This window comes from Zootoca vivipara, chromosome 15, assembly GCF_963506605.1.
Source record: "Zootoca vivipara chromosome 15, rZooViv1.1, whole genome shotgun sequence".
Taxonomy (NCBI): Eukaryota; Metazoa; Chordata; class Lepidosauria; order Squamata; family Lacertidae; genus Zootoca; species Zootoca vivipara.
In genome coordinates, this window is record NC_083290.1 from 16,481,400 (window position 1) to 16,497,411 (window position 16,012).

Below are 16,012 nucleotides of genomic sequence, written 5' to 3' on the forward strand. Positions count from 1 at the left end.
AATTACATTAACGACTCTGTTCCAACTAAACATTAGGGAGAACTTCCAGATGTTTAAGAGCCGTTCGGCACTGGTTATTTAGCTGTGATTCCTGCATTGCGGGATGTTGGGCTAGATGGCCCTGGGGGTCGGGTCCCTTCCAACTTTACAGTTCTATGAAATTGTAATTCTAGCACCCAATCAGCTAGAATTACCAAGTCCTCCCCACCTTTCCTTCCCCAGTCTATGTTAGGTGGGGCTGGACAGAGTGTGACCCTCCCCATCTCTCCCACCAGGCCTGTTCCATTGCCTTCACGTCATGCGCCCCCTTCGTGGGCCTGCAAGACCTCACAGGGGACATGGAGGCTGGGCAGCTGCTGGCGGATGTCTCTGGCGCACGTCACATCCACTTGATGGGCAAAGTGTGCCGACAGCTGGTGAGTAAGCCTATAAGCTGGGATCAGGCGCCACCTCTTGCCATCATTGCCAGGAAACCTTCGCTCAGCTGCCTCCTGGCAACCACGAATGCATTTCTCTCTGGGGCCTTCCTCTCGTGCTGGTCTTCCTCTCCTGCTACTTCTCTCTGTTTACCCTAAACCATGAGAACCAGAAACTTAGACTAGAGTGCCTTTGGGATGCTGTCCCCAGGGAGACCCAACTGGGCACCCTTGACCCTAATATTTAGGTGCCAGGTGAAAACATTTTTATTTGTTTAATCTTGTTGCCTTCCTACAAGTGTTAGAGCAGGCATCCCCCAAACTGCGGCCCTCCAGATGTTTTGGCCTACAACTCCCATGATCCCTAGCTAACAAGACCAGTGGTTAGGGAAGATGGGAATTGTAGTCCAAAACATCTGAAGGGCCGAAGTTTGGGGATGCCTGAGTTAGAGCAAAGGCAGAGTGAAACTAGAACCCTTTCCAAACCCTTTCTGAGAGAGAGAGAGAGAGAGAGAGGGAGGGAGGGAGGGAGGGAGGGAGGGAGGGAGGGAGGGAGGGAGAGGGAGAGGCTAAGCTGTTTTAACTGGAAGTGCCACCAGCCCCTGCTCTTTTGTACCTTAAGGGTAAAGGGACCCCTGACTGTTAAGTCCAGTCGTGGACAACTCTGGGGTTGCGGCGCTCATCTCACTTTACTGGCCAAGGGAGCCGGCATTTGTCCACAGACAGCTTCCGGGACATGTGGCCAGCATGACTAAGCTGCTTCTGGCAAACCAGAGCAGTGCACGGAAACACCGTTTACCTTCCCGCTGGAGCGGTACCTATTTATCTACTTGCACTTTGATGTGCTTTCAAACTGCTAGGTTGGCAGGAGCTGGGACTGAGCAATGGGAGCTCACCCCGTTGCGGGGATTCAAACCACTGACCTTCTGATTGGCAAGCCCTAGGCTCTGTGGTTTAGTTCTACCTTAGGTGCCTCCAGACTTCCTGCTTTTTTTGCTCCAAGAGAATTAAAGGCGCATCTAAAAGGTAAAGGTAAAGGGGCCCCTGACCATCAGGTCCAGTCGTGTCCGACTCTGGGGTTGCGGCGCTCATCTCGCTCTATAGGCGAGGGAGCCGGCGTTTGTCCGCAGACAGCTTCCGGGTCATGTGGCCAGCATGACAAAGCTGCTACTGGCAAACCAGAGCAGCGCACGGAAACGCCGTTTACCTTCCCACCGGAGCGGTCCCTATTTATCTACTTGCACTTTGACGTGCTTTCGAACCGCTAGGTGGGCAGGAGCCGGGACCGAGCAACGGGAGCTCACCCCGTCGCAGGGATTTGAACTGCCGACCTTCTGATCGGCAAGCCCTAGGCTCTGTGGTTTAACCCACAGCGCCACCTGGGTCCCTTGAAGGGCGCATCTAGGCCATCTCTGTTTTGGGGTAGGATTCAGTCACATCCCAGCAAATTCAGGCTTCCGCCATCACAGCCAATTTGCAGCCCTGTCACACTTCTACAACAGTTCAGACTTTTTTGTGATAAGGAGTGTTATGGGGAAACGCACCTACAAAAGTGTGGGGTGATGTTGTCCAAGAAACAAATGGAGGCAGATGCTCCTGATTGCTGCATTGCAAGGGTTTGTTAGCCATGATTCCTTCACTGCAGGGGGTTGGACCCTTAACCCATGGGGTCCCTGCCAACTCTACAATTCTATGATTTCATGACCTTGGAAGGTGGTGGACTCTCCTTCATTGGAGGTTTCCAAACAAGAGTTTGGATGGCCCATCTGCCAGCGATTCTTGAGCTGTGATTTCTGCATTGCAGGGCTTGGACTAGATGGCCCTTAGGATACCTTCCAACTCCACAGTTATGTTAGTCTTTGACAATGGAACTGTTATGCAGTGACCTGGTGTGGCTTCCCCACGATTTCTCCTAGGCAAAGATGGATCCAACGCTCCTGGGGGCCATCCTGGCTGATGTGCCCCAGTACCTGTGCTGTACCTGGGAAGGAGTTCAGATTGCAGCCTGCAAGCTGGCCGGTGTGTGTCTGCACATGAGGAAGGAGGAGACCATGGCCCTCTCTCTCTTTGGAGGAGAGGCTAGAGGTGGCGGAGGCGGAGGCAGTGGGGGTGGGGCGGGGCAGGTGATCCTTCCCCCACCCCTAGCACCAGGGATGGGAGGTGTCCACAAGAGGGAGGCCTGGAGTTGACAACCCTGCCCCAGATTGAGACCCAGATGTCCCCTTTATTCCTGCTAGTAATCCTTGTGGAGACAGCGGATGCTCAGCGCCTCCCACGGCTGGATCTGGACCGGCTCCTGGAAGGTGAGTGTTGCCACCAGATGTATCCCATGGGAATGGCAAATGGAAGCCTGTCTGTCAATGCAACTCTGGAACATCCAGTCTTCAGCATACGGAGTGAAAAATTACTGGGAGAGTTTGGGGATGCTGAGGCTGTGATACGCGAGGAACCTAGCATTCTTTCGCAAAGTGCCTCAGAGGTAAGGGGTCTTGCCTTTAAGGAGACCCCTGTTTTCTGGCAACAATTGCCAGCACCAAAGCTTGGGGAAGTGGAGATCTTTTTTTTTTCTTCCTTTTTTTTGCAAGCTGCAGAGTATGGAGGAAGAGAAAGCCAATGATGGATGCTAGCCACAATGTAACCATGGAAATGTCTCTGGAGGGAACCAGTTTCTGGGAACCACAAGAGGGCTTGTGGGCTTCCCTTTGGGTCATCTGGTTGGCAGCTGTAAGACAGGACTAGATGGGTGCTCTTTGGCCTGATCCAGCAGCCAGATTCTCCTGATATTCTCATGGAACCTCTAGATCAAGAGAGACCCTATCTAGGTTCCTTGGTTCTTAGGGACAGTTGGCCCCTGTGAGAAGAGGAGGCTGGACCAGATGGGCCCTTTGCCTCATTCAGCAGGATCATCTTGTGTTCCTATGGAACTCCCTCCCACTGGAGCCAGGGACAGCCACCAACTTGGACAGCTTAAAAAGGGGTTAGACAGATTCATGAAGAGAGGGCTATCAAGCTATGCTCTATCTCAGGCATCCCCAAACTTCAGCCCTCCAGATATTTTGGACTACAATTCCCATCTTCCCCAACCACTGGTCCTGTTAGCTAGGGATCATGGGAGTTGTAGGCCAAAACATATGGAGGGCCGCAGTTTGGGGATGCCTGCTCTAGCTCCACAGTCAGAAGCAGCAATGCTTCCAAATGTTGGTTGCTGGAAACCACAGGAGGGGAGTGTGCTTCTCTTGTCCCAGGGTCCTAAGTGGGGGTTTCACACAGGCTGCTGTGAAGACAAGATCCTGGGTCACCATTGGAGGTCCTTCCTATCCATTTCAGGCCTTAAAGGGAACAGAGCGGGGCAGTGGTGTTAGTGAAACTGGACTGTGAATGAGGTGTCTGTCGAGGGGCTAAAAGCAGGCCCTGAAGATCTCCTCCCCACCCCAGGAGGGATACTGTGGCCTTACCCTGCCTCTTCTGTCTCCCCACAGCCCTCCGCCCTCTCTGCTGTGATCCCAACGCTGCTGTTGAGATTGCTGCCTCAGAAGCCCTCCGTGCCACCCAGCGGAAATGCCAGGAGAGGCAGGCTGACTCAGCCCGCAGCCACAGAAGGAGGCCTCCGCTGCTCGGCTGGTTGTTTGGCCGGCAACGTAAAGGTTCCAGGCCTAAGAGCCAGGGGGCTAGGCCTACCTGAGGGGGAAGGCTTGGAAAGCAGAAATATATATCTTACCCCCCCCCTCCTTGCACAGCTGGTGTCTCCTTTGGGTCGAAGGTGGCATGGCAACCTCTTGCTGGCTTAATCCTCCTATCTAGAGACTTAGCACAGTGGAGAGAGTTGTGGGGGCCCCATGGGGAGCTCTGAAGGGCAGAATCCCACAAAGAGGTCTCAGCTCAGGAAGAGAAAAGAACGTACCAAAAGGAGGACTATCCTCCCACCAGCACCTCCTATCCCTGTTGACTTCAGCTTCCCTGGCCCCAATTTGCCACAAGCACAGAATGGGGGAGCTCAGGAAGGGGCACCCCTCTGAGATTCCAAGGGCAAGCTGGGGAATGGGGAGAATGGCCCAGGAAAACCTGGAGGGGAATCAGAGTGCTGCTAGCTGTTCAGATTTTGTCTCCTACCTTCCCTGTGCGACCCCCCCTTTGTTCTGCATTTTCTCCGGCACACCCCTCACTTTGGCCCAGGTGGCCCCAAACAGATGGATAAGCGTCGGCATTGTCCACAGAATTCATAGAATCCTAGATCCATAGTGTTGGGAGGGGTCTGGGGGTCATCTAGTCTACCCCCCTGCAATGCCAGAATCACAGCTTGCCTGGAACCTACTAGTGGCTTGTTGGCTCTTTTTTTATTATTTTCCTCCTCCAAGTGGGACAACTTTCCTTCCCAGAGCTTGTGCCTGCTTCAAAACAGGCGAGGAAGCTCTGGCTGTGAGTCAAATGCAACAGATAGGGTTTCCCCTATCTGCAGCCCACCAATTTCTCCCCTGGCCCCCATTTTCTCTGCATGTAGCACTGAAGCCAGACAAGCGCCCCCTCCCTTCAAGAAAAGGTCAAGGTGACTCCATTTATCTGCTGTGCCCCCTGCAAGTAAAGTCAGGGGCCACTCCATTTCTGAAGAAAATATTTATTCTCTCAGCTGTATAAAGGTGGAGGAGGAGGAGGAGGAGTAGTAGTTTGGTCATCAGGCCTAGTCGCCAGGGACTTTCTCTTGGGACGTACTGGGCTCGGTCAGGGCCTGGTCGCTGGGGACTTTCTCTTGGGATGTACTGGGGTGGGTCAGGCTGCTGGCAGACGTTCGGGAGAAAACTCTGGACAAGGCATTGGAGACTTTCTCGAAGACGGAGGGCTTCTGCTGGAGTGGCGGTGGTTGCTCGGTGGTAGGTCCCTCTTGATCTGAGAAGCCGAAACAGAGGTTGGTCATGGAGTTGCACAGCCTCAACCTGCCACTCACAGCCCCTGTTGAGTGCATCAAGTGGGAGCAAAGAGTGGGAGCAAGGGTGTACTCTAGCTCCCATAATCCCCAGCTGTCAGTCACACTGGCCCCATGACCTAATGGGATTTGGAGTCCAGCAATGTCCTCTGTTAGATGGAGAGCAGCACAGGCAATAGATTCCGGGCAGCCGAGACCCTCAATTATCTTGCATCAGACAAGCATTTGGCTGCTCGAGTGTCTGGGTATTGTTTTATTTTTACACCGCCTAAAATTTATGTAAATTTTGACCTATTCTTGTTTCCTGCTCCCCCTCAATTGTTCAGGTTTTTAATGTTTGTTTTTTAAATCTAAAATGGTGCAAGCTGCCCTGGATTGTTTAAAATAGAAAAGTATGGGGTGTGTCTATCAATGTTTTAAATAAACTTAATCTCCTATATAACTTGGAAACTTGTTTGCTTATCTGCTATGCATTTGCACACCTCTTAAGACAGTAGTTCCCAAACTCTTTGGCCACCACCCCCTACATAAACACCCCCTACATAAACACATCCCCGATTCCTCCTACCTTACACAAAGCGTTATTTAGAATAGTGGTTTGCATGACCCTCTAAGGAAGCTAATAACAAAATAATTCAAAACAGTAACAATTAATTGCACCTTTATTCAAAATCCAATTTATTCTAAATCCAATAAAAGGGTTTTGTTTTATTAATTCAACAAAAAACTGATGAATTTGATGCAGTGATACCAGCTTCTCATAGACTGGTAATCATTTGCACCACCTGCCACCCCCCTTGCACCCCTGCCACTCCCAGAGGATGGTACACACACCCACAGGTGGTGGTATTGCCCATTCTGGAAATCACTTTGGTTCCTGAGATTAAGGAGCCATGGGGGGGGGGGTCCTTGGTTGCCATTTTTACTCACGATGGTGGATGGAACCTTCAAAAAACCCCAGCAATTTTAACCACTGGTTTCAAAACTCCACTGATTTTGGGGTTGTTGTTGTTTTCAAATTCCTGAGCAAGGCTAGGTATGTGGGTGGGATTACTGAACATAAACCCACCTTGTGGTTCCCTGATGTGGACATGTCCATGCCGTGCTGGAAGCCTCCCTGTTCCACATCCCTAAGGAGGGAGGTGGCCTGGCATGGCCTGCCCCCCAACCATTGTTCAAGGGACAAAAGGGATGCCCATACCTCGAAACTGGCAGCAAGAAAACTTACCTAATTCATACTCTGTGACATACTCTGGAACGCCCTGGTATACAGACATGATCTGCGAAAGAAGGAAGAGGTCAGGAGGGAATAGAAGAGCAGGGCACATAAAATGTCCTTGTCCTAAGTCAGGATAATCAAGTCCATTGCAGGATGAGAGAAAGAGAGCTTATCCACACTTATCTTTTGCTCTGCTCTTTCCAGGCACAGCTCCACACTTTAATTATTATTATTATTATTATTATTATTATTATTATTATTATTGCTCTGTGTCTAAGCATGTTTTTTTTGTTTCTTGCCTTTGGAGTTTTCATTGCAAAAAACCCACTCTTTAGCGCTCAATCAGGGCAAACGTCAATTCAGATTTTAAGCAGGTTGCCGTTTGCTCCTATTGAGCTTTAAAGCGCAAGTTTTCACAGGGGAAAGCTCCGGAGCAGTTTCCCAAACTTGGGTCTCCCACGTTTTTGCACTACAACTCCCAGTATCCCTAGCTAGCAGGACCAGTGGTCAAGAATGGTGGGAATCATAGTCCAAAAACAGCTGGAAACCCAAGTTTGGGAAACACTGCTCCAGAGCAGGGGGGTGAGGCAAGGAGCTTCTAAGTTCAGACCGTACCTGAAAAGACTATGGATAAGCCCAGAGAGACATATTCCTGCCCAGTCCCTTTATATATGTATCCCTGTAGCAAATTGTCAACCAGTGCAGATCCCTGAGCCTGGGTGATTTATGCAGACAGGGTCTCATTCCTCTCCACAACTGTGCTGTGGCAATTTACCTCGAAGGGTCCTGAGACTGCTTCGGTGTCCCGGGAGAGGTGCATCTCGACTGCAGCTGGAAGAAAACAGGTGAGAAACGGCTGTGTTAGGATCCAAGCCAAGGGTGTGGGTGTGCTGCGAGCGACCTCAACAGGGTGAGGTCACTCTGGCCCCATAGACAGGCGCTCCCTGACAGCCCGTGTCCTCCCCCCATGAAGTGTGCCCACAACTCACTGGTTCCTGATTCCCTTTGGGGGCATCCTTCTCGCAGTTGTGTGCCTGGAGGAGGCCTGGGGTCTAGGTCTAGAGGCCTGAGACCCCCTTTGGCACCACAGCCCCCATGTGGGGCTCTGCACACGGCAGCTTCTAATGAGCAGCCATTCTAGAACCACAGAATGGTAAAGTTGGAAGGGAGCCCAAGTGTCATCTAGTCCAACCCCCTGCAATGCAGGGTTTAAACACACAAGTGCAATTGTATCAAACCCCAAAGCGACGGAATGAATAATCACCTTTATCCAGAATCTTCTCTCTATCACTGAAACGGATACAGAAAGGGCTTGGTTAAAATGCTGCACTTGTAATGTGTTCTCTCCCCAGTTGCACAGTGGCCTGGAGTTTGCCCCTCTGTCAAAACCTGTTTGGATCGTGGCCTCAATAGGTGCAAAGCCCAAGCATGAGGCAGGCATCCAGGTAGTTGTTTCCCCGAGCGGGATCTTACTACAGCCTACATAGAAACCACTGGACAAGTGGGTGGCCTGTGCCTCCCAACTGGAGAGACTTTCACCATTTGTTTGTATGGATTTTGGACTGAATGCAGGAGCATGGATTGAATCGTAGAGTTGGAGGGGACCCCGAGGGTCATCTAGTCCAGGCAGTACAGGAATCTCAACACGTGGTCCTCCATCCAATTTGAAACCATCCCAGACCCTTCTTAGCTTTGCAAATGCACTAGCGGTTTTGTTGCTGTGCCACTCTAAAAGACCCGCTTGCCAAGTGGTTACAAACCTGCTGATTCGTCAAGCGAGGCCTGCTTCCACACACTGCTACCGACAACAGTCTCCCCACCTTCAATTTCCAGCAGCTGGCCTTGAGAGCTTCACTGCCTCCAACAGTGCAAGTGAAAAAAACCAACCAACCCTGAAGTTCAGTGGGAAACCAAGATGGGCTTTGCTTGTGTGTGAAGAAACACATGCAACTCCTGAAAAGTGCCCCTGCTCTCCAAAGCCCAGCCCACCAACAAATGCTGCCCTCCAACCATTACCTGTCAGTGGTTGATGAAGGCTCCACGCTAGTGTAGGAGGTTGTGCGGGGGGTGCTGCCGGAAAAGGTGACAGGGCTGCTCTCCTCTGTTTCGGTGATGGGCGGGCTCGGCATATTGGTGGGTTGGGCATCCTGCGGAAAGGAAAAGGAAAGGACTTGGTTTTAAGCTCTCAAAGTCAACACATAATTCAGGAAAGTGGGGGGGGGCATGCATGGAGGACAAATCCCCTTCCCCATTTTATGCACCTTGTTTTGCAGTTTGTTTGTTTTTTAACTATAAGCCACTCCCTTAAAATCCATGTGCCCAGTGATCATTTTCATTGCTATTTTTCTAATGAAAACCTACTATTTATTTTGGAAAGTTGTCTTTCTGTTAACATTTGGACAGCTCTTAAGAGATTGCAACCAAATTTTACACGATGGTTCCTGAGATTAATCGTATGCCATTTGAGGATGAGAGACCTTTTAAATGATGCTGTCTTTTAGCCACTGGTTTCAAAACAGCACTGATTTTTGGGATTTCTTGGAATTCTTGGGAAATAGCAGGTATGAGGCTGCTAGTATTGAAATCAAGTAGGAAACAAATAAGATTGGACCCAGACATTCTACAGGTCTTAGAATTATAGAATTGCAGAGTTGGAAGGGGCCACAAGGGTCATTAAATACCAACCCCAGGGTTCAAACCCACAACCCTGAGATTACGTGTCTCATGCTCTGCAGACTGAGCTATCCCAGCATGGTCCACTCCCAATTTTCAATTTGCGTTTGGAGCAGTGGACAAGAAGTGTAGGGCAGGATAAAGGTAAAGGGGCCCCTGACCAACAGGTCCAATCGTGTCCGACTCTGGGGTTGCGGTGCTCATCTCGCTCTATAGGCCGAGGGAGCCGGCGTTTGTCCGCAGACAGCTTCCAGGTCATGTGGCCAGCATGACAAAGCTGCTTCTGGCGAACCAGAGCAGCGCACGGAAACGCCGTTTACCTTCCCGCCAGAGCGGTTCCTATTTATCTACTTGCACTTTGATGTGCTTTCAAACTGCTAGGTGGGCAGGAGCTGGGACCGAGCAATGGGAGCTCACCCCATTGCAGGGATTCGAACCGCCGACCTTCTGATCAGCAAGCCCTAGACTGTGGTTTAACCCACAGCGCCACCTGGGTCCCTGTAGGGCAGGATACCATGTCTAAATTTTGTTGCTCTGGCAATTCATAAATAAAATTAACCTTTCAGTATATTCATTTTTATGAATCTCTGTTCCGGGATATTCTTGAACAATAGGTCAATTTAAATAGCAAGGCTGCTGTTTAAAAATAACAGAATGGAAACATGATAAAGATTTTGCCGAGCAGCCACACCCAAGACCTTCTAGCTCTGCAAACAGTTGAAGGGACAAGTAGCCCATCTCCAGAACTGAGCACTTTTTCCCAGGTGAAACCACCTGAGTTTTCAAGTCCTGAAGGGTCAGACTTCTAACTAAACCTCTAATTACACCCGTTATTAAATATTATCTCACATTAATGAAAATATTTCCCAGTCCCTGTGTTCCAAATGGATGCATACGGTACAACGGATCTGTCTTTTTAAAATGTCTGTGTTTCACTTTAAAGGCTTATCTGACCTGATTTCTCTATCGCCATCCTGCAGGGCCACAAACTGGGTAGTGAAGGATAAAGGGGTCCCCCCTCTTTCCTAGGGGACCCTCCTGCTCCTGGGGAACACACCCGTCTCTCTCAAGAGCTGAGGGGCCATATTCCCTCATGGACTCACCATCTGTACCTGGCTGGTCGTGGACTGGGCCGTGACTTCAATCTGTGGGATAGGGGGGGTTTCCTTCCTTTCTTTTGCCTCACCGCTGCTGCTGGACAGGGTCAAAGGGGGGCAGCATTTGCTCAGGGACAAACTCCTCTTCCGGCTCGTACTACTGGGTGTCTTCGCCAGGAGAGGATTGCTTGAGGTACGCTATTTGAGGGCGAGAGGAGGGAGGGGAACCTCAGAACTGTTGGAAGTTTGGTTGCCTGCTGATAGGGATTACCATACAGTTGTACCTTGGATCCCGAACGCCTTGCGAGTCAAACGTTTTGGCTTCCAAACGCTGCAAACCTGGAAGTGATTGTTCTGGTTTGCGAACGTTCTCTGGAACCCAAACGTCCGACGGGGCTTACATGGCTTCCGATTGGCTGTAAGAGCTTCCGAACTTTGGTTTCCAAATGTTTTGGAAGTTGAACGGACTTCTGGAACAGATTCTGTTCAACTTCCAAGGTATGACTGTATTTCAAAAAGTGAAATTATTTTCCTGGGTGGGGAGCGATGTTGCTGAGCTGAACAAAATCTAGACTTCCAACATGGATTTCAGCAATTTCCGCCCAGACACTGTTTCAGACTGCCGTATTCCGGCTATATCCAGGAAAATCCAGACATATGGCAGCCCTGGGCTAGACCATATGAGGTTGCTACAACTACCCAGGAGGACTCCACTGCTCAGCGCCTGAGGGCCCCAGCCCTGTCACCTGGCCCCGGGCAGGGCCTGACAGGCCTATAAGAACTGCTGCTACTACTACCACCCAGGACTCCCCTGCTCAGCGCCTGAGGGCCCCAGTCCTGCCACTCACCACCTGGCCCAGGACAGGGACTGAGAGGCCTATAAGAATTGCTGCTACTACTACCACCCAGGAGGACTCCCCTGCTCAGTGACTGAGGGCCCCAGTCCACTCACCACCTGGCCCAGGGTGGGGCCTGACAGGCCTATAGAACTGCTGCTGCTGCTGCTACTACTACCACCCAGGACTCCCCTGCTCACCGCCTGAGGGCCCCAGTCCTACCACTCACCACCTGGCCGAGGGTGGGGCCTGACAGGCCTATAGAACTGCTGCTACTACTACCACCCAGGACTCCCCTGCTCAGCGCCTGAGGGCCCCAGTCCTACCACTCACCACCTGGCCGAGGGTGGGGCCTGACAGGCCTATAGAACTGCTGCTACTACTACCACCCAGGACTCCCCTGCTCAGCGCCTGAGGGCCCCAGTCCTACCACTCACCACCTGGCCGAGGGTGGGGCCTGACAGGCCTATAGAACTGCTGCTACTACTACCACCCAGGACTCCCCTGCTCAGCGCCTGAGGGCCCCAGTCCTACCACTCACCACCTGGCCGAGGGTGGGGCCTGACAGGCCTATAGAACTGCTGCTACTACTACCACCCAGGACTCCCCTGCTCAGCGCCTGAGGGCCCCAGTCCTACCACTCACCACCTGGCCGAGGGTGGGGCCTGACAGGCCTATAGAACTGCTGCTACTACTACCACCCAGGACTCCCCTGCTTAGCGCCTGAGGGCCCCAGTCCTACCACTCACCACCTGGCCGAGGGTGGGGCCTGACAGGCCTATAGAACTGCTGCTACTACTACCACCCAGGACTCCCCTGCTTAGCGCCTGAGGGCCCCAGTCCTACCACTCACCACCTGGCCGAGGGTGGGGCCTGACAGGCCTATAGAACTGCTGCTACTACTACCACCCAGGACTCCCCTGCTCACCGCCTGAGGGCCCCAGTCCTACCACTCACCACCTGGCCGAGGGTGGGGCCTGACAGGCCTATAGATCTGCTGCTACTACTACCACCCAGGACTCCCCTGCTCAGCGCCTGAGGGCCCCAGTCCTACCACTCACCACCTGGCCGAGGGTGGGGCCTGACAGGCCTATAGAACTGCTGCTACTACTACCACCCAGGACTCCCCTGCTCAGCGCCTGAGGGCCCCAGTCCTACCACTCACCACCTGGCTGAGGGTGGGGCCTGACAGGCCTATAGAACTGCTGCTACTACTACCACCCAGGACTCCCCTGCTCAGCGCCTGAGGGCCCCAGTCCTACCACTCACCACCTGGCCGAGGGTGGGGCCTGACAGGCCTATAGAACTGCTGCTACTACTACCACCCAGGACTCCCCTGCTCAGCGCCTGAGGGCCCCAGTCCTACCACTCACCACCTGGCCGAGGGTGGGGCCTGACAGGCCTATAGAACTGCTGCTACTACTACCACCCAGGACTCCCCTGCTCACCGCCTGAGGGCCCCAGTCCTACCACTCACCACCTGGCTGAGGGTGGGGCCTGACAGGCCTATAGATCTGCTGCTACTACTACCACCCAGGACTCCCCTGCTCAGCACCTGAGGGCCCCAGTCCTACCACTCACCACCTGGCTGAGGGTGGGGCCTGACAGGCCTATAGATCTGCTGCTACTACTACCACCCAGGACTCCCCTGCTTAGCGCCTGAGGGCCCCAGTCCTACCACTCACCACCTGGCCGAGGGTGGGGCCTGACAGGCCTATAGAACTGCTGCTACTACTACCACCCAGGACTCCCCTGCTCAGCGCCTGAGGGCCCCAGTCCTACCACTCACCACCTGGCCGAGGGTGGGGCCTGACAGGCCTATAGAACTGCTGCTACTACTACCACCCAGGACTCCCCTGCTCAGCGCCTGAGGGCCCCAGTCCTACCACTCACCACCTGGCCGAGGGTGGGGCCTGACAGGCCTATAGAACTGCTGCTACTACTACCACCCAGGACTCCCCTGCTCAGCGCCTGAGGGCCCCAGTCCTACCACTCACCACCTGGCCGAGGGTGGGGCCTGACAGGCCTATAGAACTGCTGCTACTACTACCACCCAGGACTCCCCTGCTCAGCGCCTGAGGGCCCCAGTCCTACCACTCACCACCTGGCCGAGGGTGGGGCCTGACAGGCCTATAGAACTGCTGCTACTACTACCACCCAGGACTCCCCTGCTTAGCGCCTGAGGGCCCCAGTCCTACCACTCACCACCTGGCCGAGGGTGGGGCCTGACAGGCCTATAGAACTGCTGCTACTACTACCACCCAGGACTCCCCTGCTCAGCGCCTGAGGGCCCCAGTCCTACCACTCACCACCTGGCCGAGGGTGGGGCCTGACAGGCCTATAGAATTCTGCTACTACTACCACCCAGGACTCCCCTGCTCAGCGCCTGAGGGCCCCAGTCCTGCCACTCACCACCTGGCCCAGGGTGAGGCCTGACAGGCCTATAGAACTGCTGCTACTACTACCACCCAGGACTCCCCTGCTAACCGTCTGAGGGCCCCAGTCCTGCCTCTCACCACCTTGCCGAGGGTGGGGCCTGATGGGCTCTGTAAAAGACTGCTGTTGCCGCCGCCGCTGCTGGGCAAAGAGGGCTCCGTTTTGTTTTGTTTTTTGTTTAAATTGCTGTCATTTTGTACCTATGTCATTTTAGACTGTGATATTAATGCTGTATTCTTAGTTTTAGATTTTGATTCATGTGGAAAAAATTTTTCCATTTGGTTGTGTATTTTTTATGTGGTTTATTTATCGTTTGTGACTTTTGTCATTGTGTAAATCTTGTCATGTTGTAAACCGCCTTGAGCATTGTTTTTAACTGTGGAAAGGCGGCATACATATAAAAATTGAAAAAAGAAATAAAAGAACATATCACAGCAAGGGATCTCCAGAGTCCCTTTGACCTCTCTTTGGCGCTCTTTCTGGAGGAAGTCATTATGTGTGTGTGTTTTCTGTTGTTTTATTTATACCCCGCCCATCCGACTGGGTGTCCCAACCACTCTGGGTGGCTTCCAACATATATAAAATCATAATAAAACATTTAAAAAAACTTCCCTATACAAGGCTGCCTTCAGATGTCATCTAAATATCATGTAGTTACTTATATCCTTGGCTTGGGGGGGGGGGGTGTCACAAAACTCCATACCCTCCAACATTTCCTATTTTCCTGCAGTGATATATGATTTCTGCTAAGTTCTTGTCTGGGCATTTAACAGCTAACACCATTTAATAGCTATGCGGAGAGAAGGCCCTGTCCCCCACCCCCACCCCCAATCTAACCCTGCTTTCCTGCCTTGATGATGACCACCAACTTGGACGGCTTTAAAAGACAAATTCGTGGAGGGGAGGGCTATCAACAGCCACTAGTCATGTGTGCTATGCTCTGCCTCTGTGGCTGGGGGCAGCAATGCTTCTAAGTATTGGTTGCTTGAAGACACAGGAGGGGAGAAGTGCTTGTGTTTGAATCCTGCTTGTGGGTTTTCCCACAGGTATCTGGTCGGCCACTGTGACAACAGGATGAGTCCCCTTTGGCCTGATCCAGGAGTCTCTTCTAGTGTCCTTATGTCCTTGGTCCTACAAGTGCCCCTCCCATTTCCCCCGGACTTCCAAGGATCCTGACCTCAGTCCAGACCAGACCCGCCTTTCCCATAGGGCTTAGTGGTGTGTTGTGCCATGGCGCCAGCCTCTCAGGGGCGCCCCAGCAAGTGGGGGAACTGTGCGGCTTTGCCGGCAGCCTCCCCTTTCCCTGCAAGCTCGCCAGCTGCGCCCTGCCAACCATAAGGCTGGCGGGCATGCAGCTTCCCTCCCAAGCCTCTGCGGGAATCACTCTCCTCCTGCGGAGGCTTGGGAGGGGTGCAACTTCACTCACAAGCCTCTGCGAGGATCGCTGTCCCGCAGCGGCATGGGGGGGGGAGTTGCGGGGGGGCATGGCTGGCAGTGCGCAGCTACGGCCACCCCAGCACTGTCCGTGGTAATTTAGGGGTGCTGGGTGGATATTTGCATCCCGGCGCCGCATCTGCTAAAGACGGCCCTGGTCCAGGCCTTCCCTAAGCTCTCTGGATCAAGAGGCGACTCTCCCTCAGCTAGGAGGACACAGCTGTGGGCTGCATCCCTTCCTTCCCTGAGCCAATTGCTTACTGTGGAATGTGAGCTTTCGCGCCGCTTGGGCGCAGGTGGGACCTCAAAGAAAAAGGATCTGTGCTCCTTCAAGACTGTCTCCTCCCCGTCCTCCATATCACTAAAGTGATGGGCCCTGCCAGGTTGGTTGTCCTCAATGTCGTGAGCCACGAGGCGGAGGATCAGGTCCTGCTTGCTTTCCACGTCCTTCAGGAGCTCGACCTTCGTGATGTCTGGCCTCATCAGGCTTTGGAAGGAGTTTCTGCAGACTGCCTGTAAGTGTAAGAGCAGGGTGGGGGGTGGGGTGGGTGGGGGTGGGAGGACAGTACATTTTAGCTGCGAGGAGAGGCACGCCCAGGAGGCTCTGCAGAGACAGGTTCAAGTGAGCCAAACCTCAGATCGCGAATTAACAATGAACAATTTACGAGAACGTGACTCAAGTTACAAAAAACCGCACATGATTTTGAAAGTGTTTTCCTATCAACAGTCTATACTAGCAATGCCATCATACAAATCTATGGTGTGACCACATTTGGAATAGTATACAAAGTTCTGGGACTTCCAAGGAGGATCATGGCAGACTGACCGTCTTCTGTCGGCAGCTTGCTGACAGAGATAATTATGTAGTGATTGATGATAGCCAAGGAATAAATCCTGGCTACTGAAATTCACTCTAAATATGAGAGTGAATGGGGGCTTAACATGAAGCCTTGATTTTTATTCTGCTTGGGGCAGGATGCCTT

General features: G+C 52.6%; 2 protein-coding genes across 2 annotated transcripts in view; one reads left to right on the plus strand and one right to left on the minus strand.

The window, feature by feature from the left end:
- The window catches only part of LOC118097265 (maestro heat-like repeat-containing protein family member 2A), a 29,465-nt gene extending 25,367 nt beyond the window's left edge, over nt 1–4,098 (plus strand). The window contains exons 29-32 of the mRNA XM_060268582.1: nt 276–416; nt 2,333–2,435; nt 2,654–2,719; nt 3,896–4,098. Coding sequence (XP_060124565.1) covers nt 276–416; nt 2,333–2,435; nt 2,654–2,719; nt 3,896–4,098 — 513 coding nt within the window. The remainder of the gene's footprint in view (nt 1–275; nt 417–2,332; nt 2,436–2,653; nt 2,720–3,895) is intronic.
- Nucleotides 4,099–5,051: 953 nt separating this feature from the next.
- The window catches only part of LOC118097168 (fibrous sheath-interacting protein 2-like), a 44,034-nt gene continuing 33,073 nt past the window's right edge, over nt 5,052–16,012 (minus strand). Inside the window, exons 19-25 of the mRNA XM_035139851.2 lie at nt 15,291–15,542; nt 10,330–10,521; nt 8,570–8,700; nt 7,818–7,843; nt 7,329–7,384; nt 6,563–6,614; nt 5,052–5,297 (exon numbers count right to left, since the gene is read on the minus strand). Of these exons, the coding sequence (XP_034995742.2) occupies nt 5,092–5,297; nt 6,563–6,614; nt 7,329–7,384; nt 7,818–7,843; nt 8,570–8,700; nt 10,330–10,521; nt 15,291–15,542 (915 nt within the window). The 3' untranslated portion in view covers nt 5,052–5,091. The remainder of the gene's footprint in view (nt 5,298–6,562; nt 6,615–7,328; nt 7,385–7,817; nt 7,844–8,569; nt 8,701–10,329; nt 10,522–15,290; nt 15,543–16,012) is intronic.